This window comes from Pimephales promelas, chromosome 8, assembly GCF_988280905.1.
Source record: "Pimephales promelas chromosome 8, fPimPro1.hap1.1, whole genome shotgun sequence".
Classification (NCBI taxonomy): domain Eukaryota; kingdom Metazoa; phylum Chordata; class Actinopteri; order Cypriniformes; family Leuciscidae; genus Pimephales; species Pimephales promelas.
Genome location: NC_142776.1, coordinates 5,332,370 through 5,356,327, shown reverse-complemented (window position 1 = coordinate 5,356,327; position 23,958 = coordinate 5,332,370). Strand labels below are relative to the sequence as shown.

At 37.4% G+C, this 23,958-nt stretch overlaps 1 protein-coding gene across 2 annotated transcripts; it reads left to right on the top strand.

Moving 5' to 3' along the window:
• The first annotated feature begins 1,162 nt into the window (after positions 1 to 1,162).
• On the top strand, positions 1,163 to 22,806 carry ccdc85al (coiled-coil domain containing 85A, like). Of its 2 annotated transcripts, XM_039689689.2 has the most exons (5): positions 1,163 to 1,863; positions 3,389 to 4,388; positions 16,851 to 16,908; positions 19,223 to 19,259; positions 21,879 to 22,806. In XM_039689689.2, the coding sequence occupies exons 1-5, from the start codon at positions 1,633 to 1,635 to the stop codon at positions 21,882 to 21,884; spliced, it is 1,332 nt and encodes a 443-aa protein (XP_039545623.2). In that variant the 5' UTR covers positions 1,163 to 1,632; the 3' UTR covers positions 21,885 to 22,806. The 2 variants fall into 2 exon arrangements, with proteins under 2 accessions (XP_039545623.2, XP_039545624.2); XM_039689690.2 differs by lacking the exon at positions 19,223 to 19,259 and having other exon boundaries at positions 1,168 to 1,863.
• The last annotated feature ends 1,152 nt before the right edge of the window (positions 22,807 to 23,958 follow it).

Genomic DNA, 23,958 nt, shown 5'->3' with positions numbered 1-23,958 from the left:
ACCTACTGTTGTGTAATGTGTAATTTAATATGGTTATATTCAGAGTAAAACTTAGGTCAAGGGGAAAAAATGTCACCGAATGCTGAATAAAAAAACTGTTATCTGTCGATAAAATTAATATTATAATATTATGTCTCAGAGTCAATTTTAGACAATATGAATAGTTTTTTAAATGGAAAATGCATACAAATCAGCTTTGAAAACGCACTGAAACATTAGAGAAACATTTTTACACTTAAAAATATTCAGTACATTTCAGCTGTGAAATCAATAAAGTATAGGCTACATCGAATTGAGTAGCCTAAATGTAAAAATAAGTTAAATTTGGTAACACGACAAATAAATCTTAGCAGTTAAGGCAATTCAAATATTTGAGAAAACATTTAAAAGCTATTTTTATGAATAATGTGAACTTGAATTGAACTTGAATCCCCATATTTTGGTACGTCCAACAACTCAAATAATCACTTAAAGGGATACTCCACTTTTTCTGGAAATAGGCTCATTTTACCACTCCCCCAGAGTTAAATGTTTTCAAATGTATTCAGCCGATTTTTTGATAGGCTATTTAAGAATATCAGTAACCAGACAGTTATGGTCTCATTGACTTCCATAGTATAGCCTACATTTTTTCCTACTATGGAAGTCAATGAGACCAGAAACTGTCTGGTTAGCCTACTATTCTTCTAAATATCAGAAAATCAGCTGAATGGATTTGAAAACGGTAACTCAACTGTTTAACTCTGGGGAAGTGTTAAAATGAGCCTATTTCCAAAAAAGTGGAGTATCCCTTTAAGTACCGGTAATATCCAGAGATTGTATTAAGGTAGCCTATAGGCTATAGCAAAGTTTATTATTATGATATACAGCAACATAATTTATTATAGAATGCACTGAATGCAGAAAAAGTACCTAAAATCTAAAACGTTTACATCCAAATATACAAAGAATGTAGACAGTAGATCTGTATATTCGAACATAACTTATACATTCAAAAAAGGAAAAAAATATATAGCCTATTCATCTGTAGAACCTCAATGTGGCCATAGATGGCGCATAGATACAAACTTAAATGCAATTTTCACAACAGCATCACCTCACAACACGCACACACAAACATAGACGACACACGCACAGAGAGAGAGAGAGAGAGAGAGAGAGAGAGAGAGAGAGAGAGAGAGAGAGAGAGAGAGAGAGAGAGAGAGAGAGAGAGAGAGAGAGAGTCGCTGCAGTCACGCTCATTTCTCCGGAGCTCAGGCTGAGGATGCTGCCGTCTCTCCATGAGGATGGTGAAGCGCGCAGAGGCAGACGGAGGCGAGCGCACCGGGCCGCCTGAAAACACCCACATCTCCCCCGCTATCCTATACCGTCACTTTTCTAAACTTACAAGAACTATGAATAGGAGTCGATGCTGAATAATCCGCGCGGACTTGTTCTGTATGCCGCCCTGGCTTCTCCTCGTCAGCTGCATCAGCTGTTGCTTTGGGAAAAAGTAGAGGCGACTCCCACTCTAAGGGCATCGGATACGGGCATCACTCCACGATGCGTCCTCTGTCTCCCTGACTCCTCCTAACAGCCTGCCTCATTAATATTTGATCAGCACCTGGTACCAGTAGCAGCTCACCACTTCTAATGGAGCAATCTCTACAAGCACAGCCTGGATCTAAGGCGCCAGAAAGTCCGGCAGAAGAAATCACCAACCTCACGGATGAAGAGCTCCTCCAATGGAGCAAAGAGGAGCTGGTGCAGCGACTCCGACGGTCTGAAGCCCATAAAATTAGCGTCATCCTGGATCACAGTAATCTGATTCGTGAGGTGAACCGCAGCCTCCAGCTGCATCTGAACGAGATCCGGGGGCTGAAGGTGAGCATATGAGATCATGCGTCTGGAGCACACCTGCGCTCATGAGGATGCGCCAGAAACACAGTTCTTCCTGTAGGAATAACGCCTTGAATAGCCTATGTTCGTCTGATTAAAACAACTTTGCAAAAATCAAGCTATAGAAACTTCTTAGCCAGACAAGAATCCTATATTCGTTATTTGAGCCGTACCGGTTGTGTGTTTAACCCTATTTTTTTACACCTAATTTGAACTCTGAATGATGCATAAAATAAACCAAGAATGTATCTTGTAATGGAACAGCTTATTTAAAAAAATAATTAGGCTATATGACCAAGCTGTCTTTTCAATATGCTGTTATTTTTCTGTGAAACACCAATGTGAATTTTTAACTTTGCAAAATTTTAAACTTTACTTGAATTTTCCTAAGGATAAATAAAGTATACCATAATCATCATCATGAAAATTCTTATAGTGACCATGTCAAGCTCCATAATAATAGTGCATACAACATAGAACAAATTCACTACAAATATTTCAAAGCTCTGAAATCTTAGCTCATCAAGTTCAATCATCACTCATGCACATTGCTTTAACTGAACAGACGTTTATACTTTAGACTGTTCTATCTTAGATGAACGATGGACTTTACTTGAACAAACCACACTTCCAAACTTTAGTCTCATAATGAATGATTAAATCAGAGTTTGTGTGGTCTCAAAATGTCCATATCTTTTATTCTTTGCCTTTAAATCAAAACATTTAAAGGGTTAGTTCACCCAAAAATGAAAATTAAGTCATCAATTACTCACCCCCATGCTGTACCAACCCCGTAAGACCTTCGTTCATCTTCGGAACACAAATGAAGATATTTTTGATTAAATTTGAGAGCTGTCTCACTACCACATTGGCTGCCTAAGGGACTGCCTCTTGACGGCCCAGAAAGTCAATGAAGAAAATATTTAAATATCCCAAGTGACTACCGTGGCTCAACTATAAGTTTATCAAGCGACGAGAATGCTTTTTGTGCGAAAAAACAAACACAAATAACGACTTTATTCGACTATTCCTTTTCTTCCTTGTTGGCCTGAAACGAGACTTCCTTAGATTTCCACGACGCATGCGCGAGAATTGCGATCTCCTTCAACGACTTCAGTTCAGTTCTCGCGCATGCGTCGTGGAAATCTAAGGAAGTCTCGTTTCAGGCCAACAAGGAAGAAAAGGAATAGTCGAATAAAGTCGTTATTTTTGTTTGTTTTTTCGCACAAAAAGTATTCTCGTCACATGGGATATTTAAACATTTTCTTCATTGACTTTCTTGGCCGTCAAGAGGCAGTCCCTTAGGCAGCCAATGTGGTAGTGAGACAGCTCTCAAATTTAATCAAAAATATCTTCATTTGTGTTCCGAAGATGAACGAAGGTCTTACGGGGTTGGTACAGCATGGGGGTGAGTAATTAATGACTTCATTTTCATTTTTGGGTGAACTAACCCTTTAATGTCAAAACTCTCTGTAAAAACAATTTTTCTGTGTTTCCTATAATACTGAAGGAGGTAAACCAGAAGCTGCAGGATGACAATCGGGAACTGCGAGACCTGTGCTGTTTCCTGGACGATGACCGGCAGAAGGGCAAGCGAGTGTCGCGTGAGTGGCAGCGTCTGGGCCGCTTCAGTGCCAGCGTCATGCGCAAGGATGTGGCGCTGTACCTTCAGAAGCTGACAGAGCTAGAGCACAAGCAGGAGGAGGTCATTCGGGAGAACCTGGAGCTGAGGGAACTTTGTCTGCTGATAGACGAAGACAAAGGTGGCAGCGGAGGGGAAGGAGTCCAAGGTGGGACGGGGTCCATTGGATGTCGCAATTCCATTGACAGCCAGAGTGGGCTCCTGGTACCTGGCTTGCTGCGAGACGTTGGGGATGGAAGCAGCACTTCTAGCGCAGGAAGTGCCGACAGCTCCGAACATCCGCACCATAAGCAGCCACAGCCACCGTCTAGCGGAGGAACTGGGAATAAAAGCCCGGATCTCCAGAAGTCTCGCCTTGGGAAGAGAGGGGACGGAGATCGCGGGGAGATCTCCAGCCCTGACCCTCCTGTCCGGCACAGAAGCACCAGCTTGGAGTATCCCTTCATTCTGCCCCAGCCCTGCCGACCTCGCTGTGGCTCCATATCTGTGCCTGACCATCGGCTGATTAGAGGGCTAAGTCCAGAAAAGTACGGTCGATCTCTGGGCCACCGGAGTCCGGAGACTCACCCGAAGCACCATCTGGCTCCAGGGCAGCCCATGAGTCCCGAGCTCTACATTCAGAGGCACAGGGGAAGCTTAGGAGGTGGGCCTGGGAGTCCCGAGTCTAGACACATGCTGCTAGGAACGTCAGAGTTCCTCCATGACAAAAGCAAGCTGGGAGGAAGTAGTCCAGAGATGCTGAGGCACCAATACAGCATGAGCCCTGAGCATGGGAAGTTCGGCAGCCCTGGTAGAGAGACGTCACCGCGTAGACTGGCAGGAGACGAGCTGTCGCCACATCATCGGAGCCTTTACAATGGTGTGAATGGTGGGTCTGACTTGCAAAATGACACATATATGAAATTAAATGACATTGAAGGTGTGCAGTTATGCCTGATACATATTTATCCTACTCTATCTTTATCCTATTTTCACCCAGCCAATAAGTAAAACATTATATGTTCCAATAAATGGCATAACGAGAAACATAGCATTACGAGATCCGATCAAAGCATGTGCATGTTATCATGCGCTATTCGAAATTTCATCACGTTCAACTGCTTTATTGTCGAAAAGAATAGGAATCTTGGAGGATGGCAGGTTGATTCTTGCCTAATTTTTTGGAGAAATCTTGGAGAAGATAAATAAAATGTAGCATTCCTTTTGTTGGCAACCATCTAAACATTCCCCGTATCTAGATCAGGATTGTCCAGTCCTGCTTCTGGAGGGATACTGCATGTCCTGTAGAGTTTAATCAAGCACCTGTAAAATAGAATATTTTGAATATACATAAATAAACAAGATTGTAATCGAAAGAGAAAGCAATATGTAGGAAATTAGGGGGAAAAACAATCAAATTTAACAGTCACTTTAATGGATCTCTCCTCTGCTATTTTTTTTTAAAGTTTAAAGTTTATCGCTCACCCAACTTTGAAACTTATATAAAAATTATCTCTGAGATTCCCAATCGTAAATATGACTCGAGAGGACCCATTTCTGACTAGGAAACGTATGTTTATGATAACATAAAATCAAAAGAACACTTTTTTTGTCACCTGTTGCTGTTGTTGAGGTCTATATACAGTTTCCTTCAGACTAGCCTGCCGCCCACAGTCAGATTGCCATTGACCCATCCAACTTAAAATAAAGTTAATTATTTTGACAAAGACACTAGACCTATGCCTGGTATAATTGAGAATCAAACCAAAACAAGTGGACAGTGTGTTAGACTTCCCCTTTCAGACAATAATACCCTATTTTGCCTCATTTCTGATGCACATTTCTGTGCAAAGTTATAAACACCTTGCCCTATAGTGTACAAAAATATCCTATAGCACGATATTAGCATGATAATTGCCATGGTTTATGTCCTAAAAGCATCATTAGCATTAGCATTAGCATTAGCAAAAAACACCACAAAGATCTTGCTAATAGGCTACTATAGTGCTTTTTGATAACTAAGACAAACACCTCAGCACACATAAGTGATATAGGCTATTAAAATGCTAAAAAGCAAATTTATAAAACAAACGCTGTGTCTGAAATGGCATACAGTCTGAGTAGATACTGCATTTGATGAGCTTTGTGGCTATAACAAAAGTATGTTCTACAGTATGAATGTGTACTACATCCACCATGTTGGTTTTGTCATGTGACCATCCGGGTACGTTCACCTACTGTTTTTGAATACCATGTATTCGGACAACTTGCTGCTTGACAACTTGTATTCGTATATCATGTATTTGGACTCACTATTCTGTACTCTTTTTCGTGTACTAGCATATTCAGATGGCTAATATCTTGTATTTTCGCTGCTTTACGGAAGTTCTTTACGAAATCGTTATGGGATGAAAGATTTAGGCTACTGACTTTACAAAATCCCACATGATTAAAAAAAAAACCACACACACACAAATGCATTTAACTTAGTTTATAAGAAATGGTGCAAATTAAAGGCGTTAGACAGCTATGTGCATATCCCACAGCTGCAGATAACGATTTCTACAGGAGAACATGCTGAGTAGTCTATAGTTCACATAAAACACTCACCTCAAGGTGAAAGATGTGACTCACTTTGCATTCATTAGCTTCAAGAAATGCCCCCTTAAAATGAAATAAGGAACTCTTTACGTTGTTGAATTAGCTTCCCTCATCTTTACAGATGAGATTTATTTGTTATGTTTTAAGATGGATCCTCCCTGATGGAGAAATAACATTCTGTCACTTGACAAGGTCAAAATTAAATCAATAATAGTCGTTGAAAGATATTAGCTTTACTGATTGCAAAGAACCATAAGAATTCCTGTGAGCTAAGCGCTAACAATGAAAGGTAATTGCTAACAAGATGACTGTTGTTGTCGGATGCTGTGGTTTCAGTACTGTCCTGTGTCTGTAATGCTGCTGTAGACATTTGTCACTGTCACAGCCTGTTCTGGTGTTGGTCCCAAAGCGAAAACCATTGTCCACTGACCCTGTACACATCCAGATCACTATCTTACCCAGGACAACCCTAATGCTGCTCTGAAATGCTCTGTGGTGTTGATGAACTGAGTATGTGTAATGTGTTTTCAAGGGATATTTTAGGCCTACCACAAAAATGAAACTTTATCAACATTTACTCACCATCATGTCATTTCAAACCTACTGCAGAACATGAAAAAAGCGCTATTTTTTTGTCCATACAGTAAAAGTCAATGGATTCCAATGTAGTTTGGACCCTAATGTTCTACAAAACATCTTATTTTGTTGAGTAACATAATTTTTGAATTGAACTATCCCTTTAAAGAAAATCAGTCTACTTTAGCATCTCTGTTTATTGCTTATACCCTTACAAAAATACATATACTTAAGTAAAGTTCAAGTATATTCTTAAGTATACTTTATGTAGTAAGAATACTAATATCAATGTACTTGAAGTATACTTGTAAGTGTACTGTTTTAGTATACTTGGGACTAAATAGGTCTACATTTTAGTGTAAAAAAGTATACTTTTAGGGAGCCAACTAGTTTATTAGTTTTTTCGTTAGTATGGCAACTATACTACAAGTGGCCATATGAACGACGTCATATGGTCGTCTGCTATATCTGCATATCGACGTCTGCACCTGGCGGCCATCTTGTCACAGGCAGCTCGCTCACTCGTAACATTGTGTTTTAATGGTGCATGTGCTTTTTAAATAACCATAACTTGCTCAATTGTCTACCGATTTTCAAATGGTTTGGTTTGTTATAAACGTCAGAGATGTAGTTATGACACTGCATACTTATGAATAATAAGTGTATAAATAAATAATCATCCAGAATTATAGCCACGTTAATAAAGTTTGTAAGAAACCAAACCGTTTGTAAATCCGTCAAGATTTCAACGAGATAAGAGTATTTGTTTTCGTGCTGAATGTTCACATCTTACATCAGCTTGCCTGTGACAAGATGGCCGCCGGTAGAACGACGATAGAAACTCCGCCGTAAGACGTCTAGCCTTTTTTGTGGATATCTATGATTTGGACAAGGCATCTCACTTGTTTCCACTTCTTCTTTGCCTGTATTTTGATCGGGAGATTCTGTACTGTTTCCAAAGATGCGTAACTATATAACAGTGAAAACATGGATAGCCGGAAAATTCAGCCAATGGCGGCGAAAGAGTATTTGCAGTAAATTTTAAAAAGTAAATTGCTATGTACACTACCAGTGGACTAGCCTACACAAAAATTAATATATTCATAATCTGTTTTATTTATAAATATTTTCAAACATTGTAAGTTTATAATGCAAAAGATTAAACAGAACTACAAGCCAAGTGTGCTTACTTATTTTTACTTTTAAGTATATCTCGATGAAATGATTGAGTGCAAGCACGTCTTTTGTCACTGCAATTTTAAGTATATTTCTGTGAAGTAGAAAAAGTTGGCTGAAAGTATACTTTCTTATTTTTAGTTTAAAATAAATATACTAATTGGACACTTGTATAAACCTCTTTTTTGTAAGGGTAAATAACAAGAATACTGTTCTGATATCTGTATTTGTTGAAGTGCCCTGTCAGTGACTGCTTTTATAGAGAATCTATCAGCATTGTCAGCATTTACTGTTGCAGTCACGGTGCCCAGGCAGCCAATGTTATTTATTTATTTATTTATTTATCATCTCAGTGGTAGCTGAAGTGGATATAAACTGAACGTTTGAGTTATATCACAGTTTAACCACGATTATATAACAAAACGTGACATAAGAGCTTTGGTTGTCGATGGAAATGGTTAGCGGCTGACAGCATTGCTTTGTTTAGCTATTAAAAAAATCCATTCAAATTGAGTGTTGCAGTGTGTTAGCAGTCACTACAACTTGTATTTGTTGTGGGAATTAAACTCGTGCATAGATGTAGACTAGGGATGTATGATGTTGAAGCTCTGGATAATCCTGTAAGAGGTTTTCAGAGAATTATTATTTTTCTGCTTTCTTAGCATGTGGCTCTTATTCAAAAAGCCAAATCACATGATTATAAACATCACAGTCAACAAAAGTTCATCTAAATAACAGCGTCACAATACAATCCCTCTGCATCTTTGGCTGAAATCCTGCATGAAAACAAGCACCTCTTGACTTGGTCAAAACTAATCTTAATACCACCGTGCTGCTAGCTTTTTGTTTCTTTCAGGGAGGCTTCATTTTGCATGGGAATCACGTTGTACAGTAGCTAATGCTGTCAGCTCATGCCGGAAATATGGTCGGCGGTTTTGAATTTCACGTGAAAGCTGTTTTTATAGAGGCAGTACAGTATGACACTGTCAATATCCAGCTTTATGCTGAAGAAAACACGTCTTGACAAGTATGTCCACGTCACTAAACACCAAAATGAGGGCATTGTTGTATAAGCAGAGAGAAATGGGCACTCTATTCTCTGTTTATCTCTTGGCTCAGATTTGTATGTTTTGCTGACCCCCGCACTGTGAGCAGATGGATGGACCAAAGTGTGCACGTTTAAATGATTAGTTCACCCAAAAAAGAAACTTCCGTCATCATTTACTCACCAATATGTATTGCCAAACCTAAATGTCCTGTTTCCTCTGTGGAATAAGACATTTTTAATTATGCCAAGTTTCAATCCAATTACAATGAATAGGGACTGGAGATTTCAAACTTCTAATGGACATTAAACACTATAAAAATATAAAAGTAGTCCATGTGACTCATCAACTACATTCTAGGTCTTGTAAACAGTGGCATTTTGTGATTGTGACAGAAGGTTGAATTTTACTGATAATCTTACCTTTCATTGAGTCAGTAAACTCATAATCCAAATCTTGGTTATTCTCTTAGAAATAAAGGTTCCAAAGGATATTTTTCATTTCATTTTGTGGTGAACAATTCTTAAAAGAACCATTTCTGTAATTTCTAAATCTAAAGAACATTTTTTACTCTATAAAGAATGGATGTTAAAGATTCTTCATACTTTTAAGACAAATTTTATGATTAAAATTAACTTGTTTGACAAAAAGATCAGACATTGTTACCTCTCTCACAAACCCAATGACTATTATTTTCAATCTAAGGCTGCATTGAAAGGTAACTTCGTGTCTGCTGCCATGTTTGATCCATAGGTATAAACAAACTGCTTTGGTGTGTTGCATCGTCGTCATCGTCTTGCTGCTCCCTCCCCGTTCTGTGATTTGTTCCCTCGCTGAGGTGAAAATTTGGTCCATGGTATCCAGACTATAGATATCCATAATAAAGGCCAGATGTCTATCAGCGGAATCTCTATCGTCATTGCCGTCGGCCATCTTGTCACAGGCAAGCTTTCTGGCGGGCTCTGATGTAAGATGAGTGATCAGCACCAACAAGAATGATCTTATCTCGTTGAAATCTTGACAGATTTACAAACGGTTTGGTTTCTTACAAACTTTATTAACGTGGCTATAATTCTGGATGATTATTTATTTATTATTATTCATAAGTATGCAGTGTCATAACTACATCTATGATGTTTATAACAAACCAAACCATTTGAAAATCGGTAGAAATTTGAGCAAGTTATGGTTAATTAAATAGTACATGCACCATTAAAACACAATGTTACAAATGAGCGAGCTGACTGTGACAAGATGGCCGCCAGGTTGGCCAGCAGCGCGGACAATTTAGCCTTTATTATGGATATCTATGATCCAGACTGCAGCGTGAATGAAATAGGGTAAAATTCTGGTCTACGCTTCTTATACTTTTAAACCCAGTGGAACTTTTGAAACTCTTGAGTATGTGAGATTTCTTTCTCTGGTTTCACTTCAGTTTAAACCATGGCAAATCTGAGACCTTCCTAATACCACAGATAAGGGTTTTAAAGAGTAGACAAAGCGGCCATTACACAACTTCTGGAAAAAAAAAAGAAGCTATTTCCCGATAATACAGAAGTCAGACCTCTTCAGACTCAAACTCTCCAGTCCCCAGGGAATCCTGTGGTTTAGGCAGACCTGTATCTCAATTGCGGTGTGTGTGGGGGTTAGTGTGAGCATGAGTGCTGTTGTGTGTGCTTCTCCGTGACCTTGGGAGATACCCCCCTCTGACTCCAGCTCTAAATTTAGCCCTGGAGCTGAAGACTTACTCAGTGTTTACAGTAGGCAAATACCTTTCCCCTACTTCCATTAACAGTCTTACAGGTGTCCTGCTAAATCAGTTTTTATTTTATATTATTACTAATTGAGACTCTAAAAAGTCTTGATAACTTTTAGAAAATTGTTATGATAAATTTTGACATTTATTTTAAATTTATTTTTTATTTTAATAAAGCTTTGTAAATTTGACACTTTTAACAAATAACTGTATATATGTATTTTATTTGATTTATTTTATTTGAGTAAAACGTACACTAACAAAAGTCTTATATACTGAAGCCTAGTTTTTATTCCATTTTATTTCCATAAAGTTTACACTTTTTTACTTTATGTGTATGACTGAAGGCTCCATTTTAGTTTTTTGTTATTTTATAATTTTTTTTTGTTTTACAGTTTTTTATTTTACAGTTTCTAACAAATTACTAGGATATATATATATATATATATATATATATATATATATATATATATATATATATATATATCTTGTACTTAAGCCTTCATTTTAGTTTTTATTTCATTTAATATTATTTTATTGTAATACAATTTTATAAAAGTTTAATAAGATTTAGTGAAGTTTATACTTTACTTTTTAAATTAATATGTATTTTATTTTATTTTTTATTATTTTATTTTAGTAAAAAGTTTACTAACAAAACTATTGTATAAAGCTACATTTGAGTTTTTATATTTTTATTTTAATAAAATGTTAGTTTACACCCTTCAACAAATTACAGTATATACATATTTTTTTATTTGATTTAAAATGTATTTATTTATTATATTTTGGGACTCAGTTACAAAAAAAAAAAAAACAGGCATTATCAAAGCATCTGTGTTCAACAGTTATATAAGTTACAATTATAAGTGATAAAAATATATAAATACTGGGGGGGAAAATCGAATAAGGAACTGATCCCATGTGAAATTTATTGAATGATGTATGGCCTCTTTAGCAGTGTTTGACCGGTGCACAAAAATGCTATAGAGGAATAGCTTTACATTGAGGCAGTGGCTTGGTTTAAGCAGATGAACTGAACAAAAACAGGATCTGACAAGTGATAAAATGTCCTATAATTCCTGCCCTGTGTGCCATATTTGAGTATTTTTATTTCCCCAAGAAAGAATATTACAGTGAGCTCTTAGTCACGGGTCCCTTAATGGATTTTCATGGCGAGCTCAGCTTAGTGTGTTGAGTCATGGCTTTGTGTGAGGATTGTGCATTTCACAAAAAAAAAAAAAAAAAAAAAAAAAAAACCAAGCCTGCTTTGCATTTTTATCTCCACATATTTTTTTTTGCACTTGCATTATTAAATGTAATTGCAAAAATAACTGTTTTCTAACAGGTTTCCCAAACAGTGCAACATATTTAATGACATTTCAGTGAGTTTAAATGGTCTTTTTTAAAAAAGCTTGACAATATTTTATGACAAGCACAATGCAGAATCAATTGATTTTGTGTAATAAACTATGTGTCGGATTAAGACAACAAACTCTGCGCTACCATGGATCCCGCATCCGCGTGAAGCGGCTGAGCCGAGCATGACTCTGCCTGAAGGGATATGGGTTAACACTGTCATGCACTAATGTGCAGTGAGCTTCATTAGGCGATGACCTTCAGTTAGCATGCTCTGTGCGGGGCATTATGGGTATTCTTTATTTGGATGATATAGTATGACAGCATATTAGTGTGTTTAAAGGTGCTGGAAGCTGTTGAAACGCCATGCACGCCATGAGCAAAATCAAACAGACAAAATGATTGACAGCCATCGAGCATTTCTGATTGGCACTGTAAAAAAAAAATATTTTCAAGATTTGTTATCACAACATTTTTTCTTTTGTCAAATCAACTTAATTTATTTAGTTCAGATTATTTATTATTTTGAGTTTCTGATGATTAAATCAATCTCCTTCATTGTATTAACTCACTTTTTCCATTTCAATGAACTTAAAATTTTAAGGCAACCAGGTTACTTAATTTTTTAAGTTAAACCAACAATATTTTTTTTTACAGTGTAGTTTTCTGCAGGTGCCCTGAACCTTTTTCTTTTTGGCTGGTTACAGAACTAGCAAAGTCTTTTTCTTCATTCAGTCTGTTCTTTTTCAGACTAAAATGAGATTTTAGTTGATTTTTTATTTGCAGAAAAGGAAGACCATTAAAATGCTAAATGCTTTTTTGTTTTTTCCATGATCTATTGCTGAAGTCCCGCGAATGATGAATGCGCATTTGCATCATGAATTTAAAAAATTGTATCTGGAAACATAACTTTCAGTTCTACAAAATCAGACAAAAAGACTAAATAAAAATAAAAATCATGTTTCCTCTGCAGTGTAAACAAAGCCCAAGGCTGTCAGAGAGGTTATTATTTCAATAATATATTTTAGGTAGTCAGAAAATGTATGCATGGTTATTAAAAATATTTGGATGAGCTGTATTATTATAGTACAGAATCTACAACTATGTGTGAAAATTATAAACTGACAACAAAAGACAACATCTGTGTTTGTTTAGGCAAGTATTTATCTGGAATTACAAATATGATGCAGGCAGATGTTCTTGTGTGACAGTGGTGATCATGGAAAAGAATTGTGAACATTTACATAACAGCAATGTTTTTTTTTTTCAACTATTTTTTTATTAGTTCCAAACAATTCGGTGGAGAGCAAGTAGATCTTCTCATCGATAAGATCATTTTTTGGCCTCCTCCCATGTCAGAGCTTAATCGTTCCCATGATCTCTGAAAATATAGGACATTCTCTTGTAATCCCTGTTTTACGATGATGGAAATGTGTAAGTCTGTCTGCGTTTGTGGTAGCTCTCTCTGTGTGTGTGTGTGTGTGTGTTATATAGGAGAAAAAGAAGGAGATATTCACCTTAACACAAGTTTTGAACCTGCACAAATATGAAATCACACATCTTGACCTTCACACCTCCTCTCTCAGGATATACAGTACTGTATATCTGACTGATTTGAGTCGCTCCACATGGCATGGCAAATATCTGACCATGAGCTTTCAGGGCAAATTGAATGTTGTAAGCTACCAGCCAAGAAGCACGGTGACATTACAAAAGCCTACACAATGCAATTTCAATATTCAAGCTCAAGAGCTAAACTCATGCTTAGACAATTATGCTAATGTGAAGCCTAGAATAATGATTGTTATGTTAACGGTAGTATACTGTACAACAAGAGATTTGGATCTCCTGCCACATTTCAAATGACTGATCTAAGGCTCTGTTTACACCTGGTATTAAGATGCGTTTTGGTCGATCAGATCACAAGTAGACAAGGGAGACACATTCCTGTTTATTTTAATACCTGGTATTTTAATATGCCTCTTTCGCCCACTTTTTACTACTTCTGTCCTGATTTCTTTGAGGGGATGGACTATGTGAGAGTAAATGTATTTAAGTGGTCGAAAGTGGAAAAGCACAAAATGTTTTAGATTTCCGTTGTATTTAACGTCATCCACTTGTGATCCGATCAACCAAAACGCATACATTTTGATATGTTTTAGCTTACCTCAAGGGCATCCAAGATGTAGGTGTCTTTGTTTCCACAGTATTTTCAATTTTTATATTTTTAGGTCAAACCGTTCTTGTCGGTCAGTCATATAATGTAGGTATATGGGGTCCACCCAACCCGATCTCACAGGAATTCGTACGAATTTTACGAGGTGGCTAATTCGAAACAATTCGTACGACCTCACTCGTACGAATTAGTACGATTTTGCTAAATCGTACATATTTTACGAATTAGCCAATTCGTATGAATTCGTACGAATGACCTACCCCTGACCCCGCCCCTAAACATAACCGTCACGTGGGTTTAGACAAATCGTACAAATTCGTACGAGTGAGGTCGTATGAATTAGTACGAATTAGCCACTTTTGAATCACTCGTACGAATTCGTACGAATTGGTCGTGAGATAGCGTAGGTCCACCTCAAAGAGCATGCACAGAGAAGTCCAAATTAAACATGATTTAATGACTCGTAAATGTAAGTACATATTGATGGCCTAAGACACGAAACAAGCGGTTTGAGAAAATGAACAGTATTTATATAGTTTTTAACTCATGTAACCACAGCCACGTCCAACTGATCTGAGGGCGGAGACGCTTTGATCTGTGCAAGATGCCGGAAAGCGCCAGAAGTGATCTCTCGCATGAACGTCACTCATTGTTTACACAGAGATTTCGGAAGTGTTACCTTTCACTGTGAAGATCGAAACATATTTAGATATACAGGAAATCGCAATGGAAGACGATTTCGAAATATCAACAGACAACTTTGAATTTTTTTCGCAACCGCGCGAGAGATCACTTCCAGCGCTTGCGCAGACCGATGCGCCCGCGGCCTCAGATCACTTGTACGTGACTGTGATTACATGAGGTAAAAGCGATATAAATACTGTTCGTTTTCTCACACAAACCGCTCGTTTCGTGTCTTAGGCCATCAATGTGTACTTACATTTACGAGTCATTAAATCATGTTTAATATGGACTTCTCTGTGCATGCTCTTTGAGGTGGTGACCATATACCTCCATTATATGACTGACAGACAAGAACGGTTTGACCTAAAAATATCAAAATTGAAACTACTGTGAAAACTACTGGATGCCCTTTTGGTAAGCTAAAACATATCAAAAATTAATTTCAAAGTGAACTATCCCTTTAACACCAGGTTTAAACTGGGTATTCATAATGCATTTGAAAGAACTGTCTTTTAACCCAATACAGTATCATATTAGTCGCTACACTGTTGTAAAGATAGTGTGAGCACCATATTCTCCTATATCAGAAGACACTTTCCACCGTCTGGCCGAACGTTTCTAGGAGCAGTAAGGAACAGTTCAGAGACCGAGGGTTGTCTGTAGGAAATAAGAGACTCCCAACATAAATTGTTGCCCTCTCAGCGCCTTAGCAGTTATTTTCTCTTTTTAAGGTTTAGTTGCACACTGGAGACCACAGGCAAATCCTCATTTACCTTTTTTACTGAGCTCGGCAAGACTAAACCAACTTTAAACCTGTCTGCTTTTCCCATATGCCACCCCGTCGAGCACACACACACGCACACACTAAAGCAGACATAGTGACAACCTTTGGGCTGAGAAACTTCACACTGTGGAGGGTGTAATCTGCCAGAGTAAGAACATACGGTAAGAGTCACGTCTACATTCTCAGACTTCTTTATGAGTAAAATCTGACATGCAGCATATATGAGCCCACCTTTCATTGGCAGGGTATCCAGCTTCCCTGCATTTGATATTGATTCATATAGTGACGACACATCCATTCTGTCTGAGCTCGCCTCCATTAAGCCGGCATCAATAGTGCTCTATGTTTCATTCACCGCTTCATCTCGTTATCATACTTGCTTCAGGCGTGCGATTGCAGTCGGGCATTAAAGATTCATGCCAGTCTGTGGACTTCTAAGAAACACTTTAGGGGGTTTTAACAGACACCCTGACCGGTTTACTCACCAACATGACAATGTGAAAGCAGATAAAGCATGAAACGGCGCAGAAACAACCGAAAACGCAAACTAAATCTGATGTCCAGGGGAGCTTTGATCAAACAGCAGATAATAAGAACGACAAAGTGGTTTAGGAATCTGTTCCACAAATGCTCAAAGGATGATTAAGGATAAGCATCCAACCAATATTTGGTGATGAAACAAATCAAAAGGCAAGGATTCCCAGTATCACGCAATCGCGAGTGAGATTTCCATCCATTGAAGCACAAGATGCTCTTTGGAACAATCTCAAATCATGCTGGATAACATGATCATCAGGATTTGCCATGATCTAAAAAAATGATTTCACTTTATTTTAAAATGTTCTGACTTGTAGTTGAACTGTCAACTAAAAGTGTCAACTTTTCAATGTTACTTTCACGAGGGTCTCAATCCCATGAAACAATGTGAATGATGTAGCAGTACAATAAAAAAACAACAGATGGGTGAAAAAAAGGTAAAATCAATATATTTTCAATGTATGCAATATATTAGATTTCTTTTTCATGTGTGGCCTCTGCAGAAGCATATATCATTGCTGAACCCATATGCTTTTGGTCGATCTGTCTTGGAAGGTTTACAGGCTATCATTAAAAATAAAGAAAATGGGCTTTTTTACTTCCAGACACTAAAATCCACAACATTCTTTTTTTTTTTTTTTTTTTTATCTTCACAGCTTTGATATCAGCAGGATGTTGCAGCAACAACTGCAGGAACGTGAAGCTCTGGGACAGGTGAGTTCTGCTTCAATGCCTAACCCTAGTGAGCTGCCTACCTAGACAGCATTTTTAGGCATCACTGGTGTGCTCCTGTTTATTCCAAAACAGTAGGCAGCTAAATTTGGCTGAGAATAAATTATTTTGACCAAGGCAGCATGTTGCTAATGCATCACAATGAGCTAATTTCTCAAGAATGAACTATTCTACCCAATATTTATGTGTCAAATTGTTCGTTTAGCAACATTCTAAAGTCAAACTACTAGGACTATTACAGTTTGTTCAGATCATTATTATATAGAGAGTTATTATGATTAAAGTCCCCCTGTAGTCAATAATTTGATCCCTTAAAACACATCAAAATGACATATTTACCTGTAAAAGTTTTTTTTTAAGTCTTCATGTCTTAGAATAGTTTGAATGTAACTCTCCACCCTTGCCTCAGTATAGGAGGTCCAATGAATATGCAAATGAGCCCCGCCTCCACTCACTCGTACCAGCTCAGATCCACTCGTTGACGATCACATGTTGATGTGATTGGTTACAAGGTGACATCAGAAACACTAGCGATTTCAAATTGCGTTTTTGGTTCACTGAAGTTTTAAGGAGAAAATGCTCAGCAATGCTGACTCTTCAATTTACACGTTTTTGTCTTAACCATTTTAAATCTAGAGACTAGCTCAGTGAAGGGCTCATTATATTAATGGAGTATAAAAAAAACTTAAAAAAACAACTTTTCACTTTAAAAAAAAAACAACAACTTTTGCTGGTAATTTACTCACCCTCATGTCATCCAAGATGTCCCTTTCATTCTTTCTTCAGTTGAAAAGAAATTAAGGTTGGATGAAAACATTCCAGGATTTTCTCCATATAATGGACTTCATTGGGTGCCAAACAGTTCAAGGTCCAAATGAGAGTTTCAATGCAGCTTCAAAGGGCTTTAAACGACACCAGACGATGAATAAGGGTCTTATCTAGCGAAACGATCAGTTATGTAAAAAATAAATAAAAAACTTTAAGTTTTATAAGCACAAATGCTCGCCTTGCTCTGTTCTGTGATGCGCGTTCGTGTTCGAACTCGTTCATCAAAATGAACTAATCTTTTTTTTTGAGTCATTTGGTTGAAAACGAAATGACTCGAAAAAAGATTTGTTCATTTGTTCATGTGCCTATAAAACGTATACTTTTTTATTTATTTTTTAAAATGACTGATCGTTTTGCTAGATAAGACCCTTATTCATCGTCTGGTGTCGTTTTAAGCCCTTTGAAGCTGCACCGAAACTCTCATTTGGACCTTGAACCGTTTGGTTCCCAATGAAGTCCATTATATGGAGAAAAATCCTGGAATGTTTTCATCAAAAACCTTAATTTATTTTCGACTGAAGAAACAAAGACATGGACATCTTGGATGACATGGGGGTGAGTAAATTACCAGCAAAAGTTTTTTTTTTTTTTAAAGTGAACAAATGTTCACACTTGACATGGGTTGGTTTGATTAAAACGAACTCTGGTGCGATTGCTCTGTTAGTATAAGTATGAACAAATTTGCTTCCAGTTGTCAAAAGTTCTGTCTGATCTTAGTCTCTCAAGTGCAGTTTTGTGTGCAATATGAACAGACTGTACCGTCTGAGGCTAAGACTAATGGGGTTGCTGTCTGTATAGAACATTTCAATTGTCATTTCAGGTAGAAAGCTGTTAATGTAGTAGAGAGAATCCAGTAAGCAGCTTACTATAGTCAAAACAGAGCCCAAGAGTCACCATGATCCATGCATGTATGCTTCCTTGTGTGTATGAATGCAAGGTGACCCTTTCTTTCTGTGATCTCTTAAAGCTGCCCAGCAGGGGCAGAAAATGGCTTTGTTAATATTTAATAGCTCAAATGCAGACATTTATCCTTAGGGATTACTCATCAATCCCATCAAGATTTCACTACAGTCACAGGAATGCTGATTTTTCCCATTTCTTGTTATTTGTGGTAATTAATGCATGAGTGATTTCTGTAATCCTCTTGTAAAACCTGTGATTCTGAATTTTGTCATCATTAACTCACCTACATGTTAAGACATCTGTATTGTTTTCTTTCCTCTGTAAAACAAAAAATTATGAAATAAACTGCTAAGCTCCCAAATCCCCCTAAAATCTTCCCCTATCTGGTGGAGTTTTCAAATATTTTTTTTTTTATGCTTGCATTCAGAAGACTTGAAATATAGAGCACAAGGACTACATTTATGGTGCTATACGGCGCCTTTTTAAAAATATAAATCACCATCCATTTTACTTGAATGAATAACTAAAGCTCTTCTGAAGATATCTCTTTTTTTTTGTTTCACAGAAGAAAGAAAATAATACAGGGTTGGAACAAAACAGAGGTTAGTATATGATGACACATATTTACAGGCATTAACAGGCACAGCTTTATGTCCAGTGTTGACATATGCTGAATTCAGGATAGCATACTATTCTTACTATTTCTGCTGTATCTTTACAGTGCTTTTAAAAAAAGTGCAAGAATGTCCCATTAAAAGTTTTACTTCAAAAACATGTGTTAAATCATTATGTTTTAATACTCTTTTGTCATGCTTTACAGAAATGCACTTATTTGAATGTGTTGAATAGCTACTAAGGTGAAGACTATACATTTAAATGGAGTGTGGTTATCAATATTACATTTAAAGTTACTATATTTTAATTGTACTAAATTGCAACATCAACATTACAATTGTGTAATTAGGCATATATTTAAAATACATGATACAAGATTCAGTAGAAATGATAATAAGAACCGACATGGAAAAACTCATTAAAATTTAAATTGGCGATCTCTGAACACATGAATCACTGTCTGATTGTTACCTGATCTCAGATCAGTTTTATAAATTCATGAAAATAAAGAGTTGGAATAAAAGTCTCTTTACTAGGTCTGATTAACCAAGCTCCCCATAAAACGAACAAAACAAGCTCTACGATTTAATAAATTAATATGAAGACTCTTAATTGTTACTGGTATTAGATGACTTGTTAATTGCATTTATTAGATTACATCTTCAATAAAACATTTGCAGTTGGTTTGTAAAAGGTATTTTTATGCATGTTTGGGCACGTTTCCAGCAAAGCGTTTTTTTTTCTCTCGGCTAGTGAATTTTTCCAATAGTTTTCAATGGTAGCGCCGCGTTTTTAAAACGGCGGGAGTGTAATGAGGTGCTGAGTGTCTATTTTACGCTAAAGTGTTGAGACCTTGCAGTTTTTTAGCAGTCATCGAGAGTTGAAGAATTTTGATGTGAAACATGATGTCTATGAAAACGCTGCGCTCATCACTGTCACTTTTTACCTAGTCGTCCAATCACAGTAAAGGAGGGGCAGGACAAATACCACTGACCAACCGTCACATCCTGCTTGTCATCATAGATATATACACTAGATGTCGCCTTGGGGTTCTAAGCATGTGTCAAAACCGCCGCCATCTTGGAACAGGGGTCTTGTCCATAGACTGTAAAAAATAGGGCAAATAGTAGCTAGGTAATGTTGCTATCTCCGCCTGTACTTCAAATTCATGGATTTTATTTTACTTTTATTTTCTCTGGACTCAATGATAAATACATGTCTGACCATTGGAACGAACCAAAAAAAAAACAACAACTAGAAAATCGCATTCATGACAATTTATGGTGATTTTTAGCCTGGCAAGCCAGACCTACATCAAGATGTTTGGTCTGGGAACTCACAATTGCCATACCTCAGTCCGAGGGGCGGGATAAATGGTTGTCTTTCAATTTCCCTCTGCACGCCATAGGATAGTGCTACAACCAACCAGAGCAACGAACGGCTTTGGCTGAGTGAGTCCCATGCGTTTTCCCACCAGCGGAGCTAGTTAGATATATTAAACTTTTTGTTTATCAAAACCTCGAACATATCTTCCTTTTTTAAGAATGACTTAAGTGACGTTCTCTTAACTCCAAGTCGTCCAGAGTCGCGGCCAAAGCCGTTTCGAAAGACCGCTGTTCGCCAGCAGCATCTTGTTTGTTTTCAAGTAGCCGGGAAATCACCTCACGGCGCAGAACTGTCACAACTCTGCCGTCATTGTGTTAAGCCCGCCCACCAACTCTATTCACAATATGATTGGCCTGACCAGAGTTTGGTTTTTCTACTTCGAAAGCCAACGGAGAGTTGCTAGACCACACTGGCTGCCGCTAGAATGTGTCTAGATTTCTAGGCTAGGTGATTTTATTTCCGTTAGACCTTTGCCACATTGACGCTCATGCAATAAAGGGATAGTTCACCCAAAAATGAAAATTCTGTCAGTATTTACTCACCCTCATGTTGTTCCAATCCCGTAAGACATTTTTGATTTCATTTTTGATGAAATCTGAGAGCTGGATCACTCCTGCATACTAGTCCACAGTCTTCTTGAGGAATTGAATAAAGTTATTTTTGTTGTTTTTTGCGCACAAAAAGTGTTCTCGTCGTTTGATAAACTTAAGATTGAGCCACTGAAGTCGCTTTTTTAACGATGTCTTTAATAACTTTTCGAGGCCGGCAAGTTTCAATTCCTCAGAAGCCTATGGACTAGTGATCTAGCTCTCAGATTTCATCAAAAATATCTTAATTTGTGTTCCGAAGATGAACGAAGGTCGTACGGGGTTGGAACAACATGAGGGTGAGTAAATACTGAAGTAAATTGCATTCGTTCGAATGAACTGCCATAGCCATGGCGACATCTAGTGTATATATCTATGCTACAACATCAACTTATACAATACAGAAACAAACTATCTGTGAAACGAGTAGCTAGTAACACTTCCACGGATATTCCGTATCATAGCAAGTAAAGAGGGACGTGATTACTGGATGGTTGTGGTTTGCTATTGGTGGCAACATGACAAGTTGTCCCACCCTCACACCAGTAAAGATGAATACATGAGGACACATGATGTCATGATTTTTACTGCTTTAAATTGTAACCGCTGACAGTGAAATTTCTGTGTCCACAGTTTTGATGGCTCCTCTTGACCACACCCTTGCTTGGAGGTTTGGGGAGGCCCCACTCCGACCAGGCAGACATTCCACCCCCTCACCTTGCGTGCGATGGGCCGAGCAGTCTGACCCCATTTCAGTTGTCATAGCAGCAGTTCGCTTTGTGGACCCTCTGGTGCAATCGTTTCAAAGGGGACTAGAGAGAGACGCAGGATGTTTTCCCAACCCGTTCTGGTGAAAGAAGACGCTCACACAAACCACAGAAACAGACACACCCACACACAGCTATGAGAATCGAAATGTCTCCTGTGGTTTACAGATGTTTAACAGCACTGCATTTGGGTAATCAAACACTCGAGCCGGCCCTCTCTCTATATCGGTGTCTCTCTGTATCATTCTGAGTAGCAATAGGACACATGAAACATGATGCTGTGGCTTCTCTGAAGGTGCTTCCCTGTCCTTGATATTTATTTATGCAGTTTCTTTTCAGCCAAAGCTATTTGAAATATCTTTAATGTTCATTTTTCATCCAGACATCTATGAAGGAGCGTCAGTGTCATGTTTTCTAGGTTTTCCATATCTTGTTTTTTTACATGACTGACACCAGTGCGAGGTGTTTATCTATGGTTTATGGTCATCGACTAAAGCCGAATGGACTCTGTATATGTTGTCAGTGACTGAATAACCTCATCAGTGTTTTGCACTGATTCCGTGTGTGTATGCGTGTTTATCGGCTTTATTATCCCTTCCCTAAAAGCTCCTGTATATAAGCTAATGAGGTGTTTCTTTATGTTGTTTTCTATACAGACGTACAGCATAGTATAGTAAATTAATGGATTAGTTTTATATGCATATAATGACTATTATTTTTGACTCACAGTTATTATTATAACAATAATAATATGAATATATCTATGTGGCAAATATTAAAGGATTTTCATTATGTATGCATGCATGGAATTTATTATTTGTTTCACTAATACTAAGCAATTATTCCCAGGTTGCTAATTTGAGTTTAACCATCCGATCTATTTTTAAAATCAAACATTTATTGTGCCATAACATCAGTGAGTACTTTATTACAAACCTTTATTTTTGTGTGTCATGAATAAATTCATATTTTCTCAACTGCTATACCATGAAATCAGAAGCTTTTCGCTTTGGTTTTGAGAAGCCGACCTCAATCCGCTTCATCATTACTCAAGCAGGGAGGCTCCGGACGGATTTAAGTTTCTGAGCATTTGCCTGTGATGAAATCAATTGATCCTCTTATCGACGACAGAAATGCTGTTTAGATAAGATCTGGTGCTTTTAGGTCCCTGTTAAAAAGGCCTTTTATCGTAGAGCTGCACATACCTTTATGTTCTTTGCAGATACTTTCTCTTAGTGTCTTTGAATTTGTAATTCTCTGTGGCTTGCAGCCAAATTACTGCTAAAATCAAATCCCTTGTGGTTCTAAGGCTATGAAATATAAAACTAGTGGGCTACTACTGAATATTACGCAGTGTATGCTGCCTATTCTTCCGTGAAACCCTGTGCATCATACCACGATGCATATTTAAAACAGTAGTACAATATGCTGTTGTCAAATTTTTTTTAATATAAAGTTTTTTAAATTTAGTTTTATTTTAGTTTAAAAATACACTTTATTTCAATAGTTCACAATATTCTACTAGCTATAAGTAACTTTGCTACTACTGTCAACTCTCATTGGTATGCTCAGGTTCAGGTTTGGGTTAGTAGAATAAGTTAAGTCACTAGAATGGCTGTTCAGGTAACATCAAAATAAAGAGTTAGCAGATATTATTCAATATATTAATTTATATTAACAGATATTAAAGGGACACTTCACCCATTTGCATTAAGCTTTGTGTCATAGAAACCCAGTTATATTTTTGAATGGTCATGGTTTATTCCCTTATTTTCCCCTGAGATGCACTCTAAAATGGTGGGTTGTTTTAACCCAACTTTGGGTCAAATATGGACAAACCCAAACATTGGGTTAAAAATGTAATTAAACAATGTAACCCAATGGCTGGGTTTGTCTATATTTGACCCAAAGTTGGGTTAAAACAACCCAGCATTTTTTAGAGTGTG

Excerpts from the sequence above, each read along its gene's own strand:
- ccdc85al (XM_039689689.2), top strand. The coding sequence starts at position 1,633 with ATGGAGCAATCTCTACAAGCACAGCCTGGATCTAAGGCGCCAGAAAGT. Across the intron at positions 1,864-3,388 it reads ACGAGATCCGGGGGCTGAAG|GAGGTAAACCAGAAGCTGCA; the intron begins GTGAGCATATGA and ends ATAATACTGAAG. Across the intron at positions 4,389-16,850 it reads CCTTTACAATGGTGTGAATG|CTTTGATATCAGCAGGATGT; the intron begins GTGGGTCTGACT and ends TTATCTTCACAG.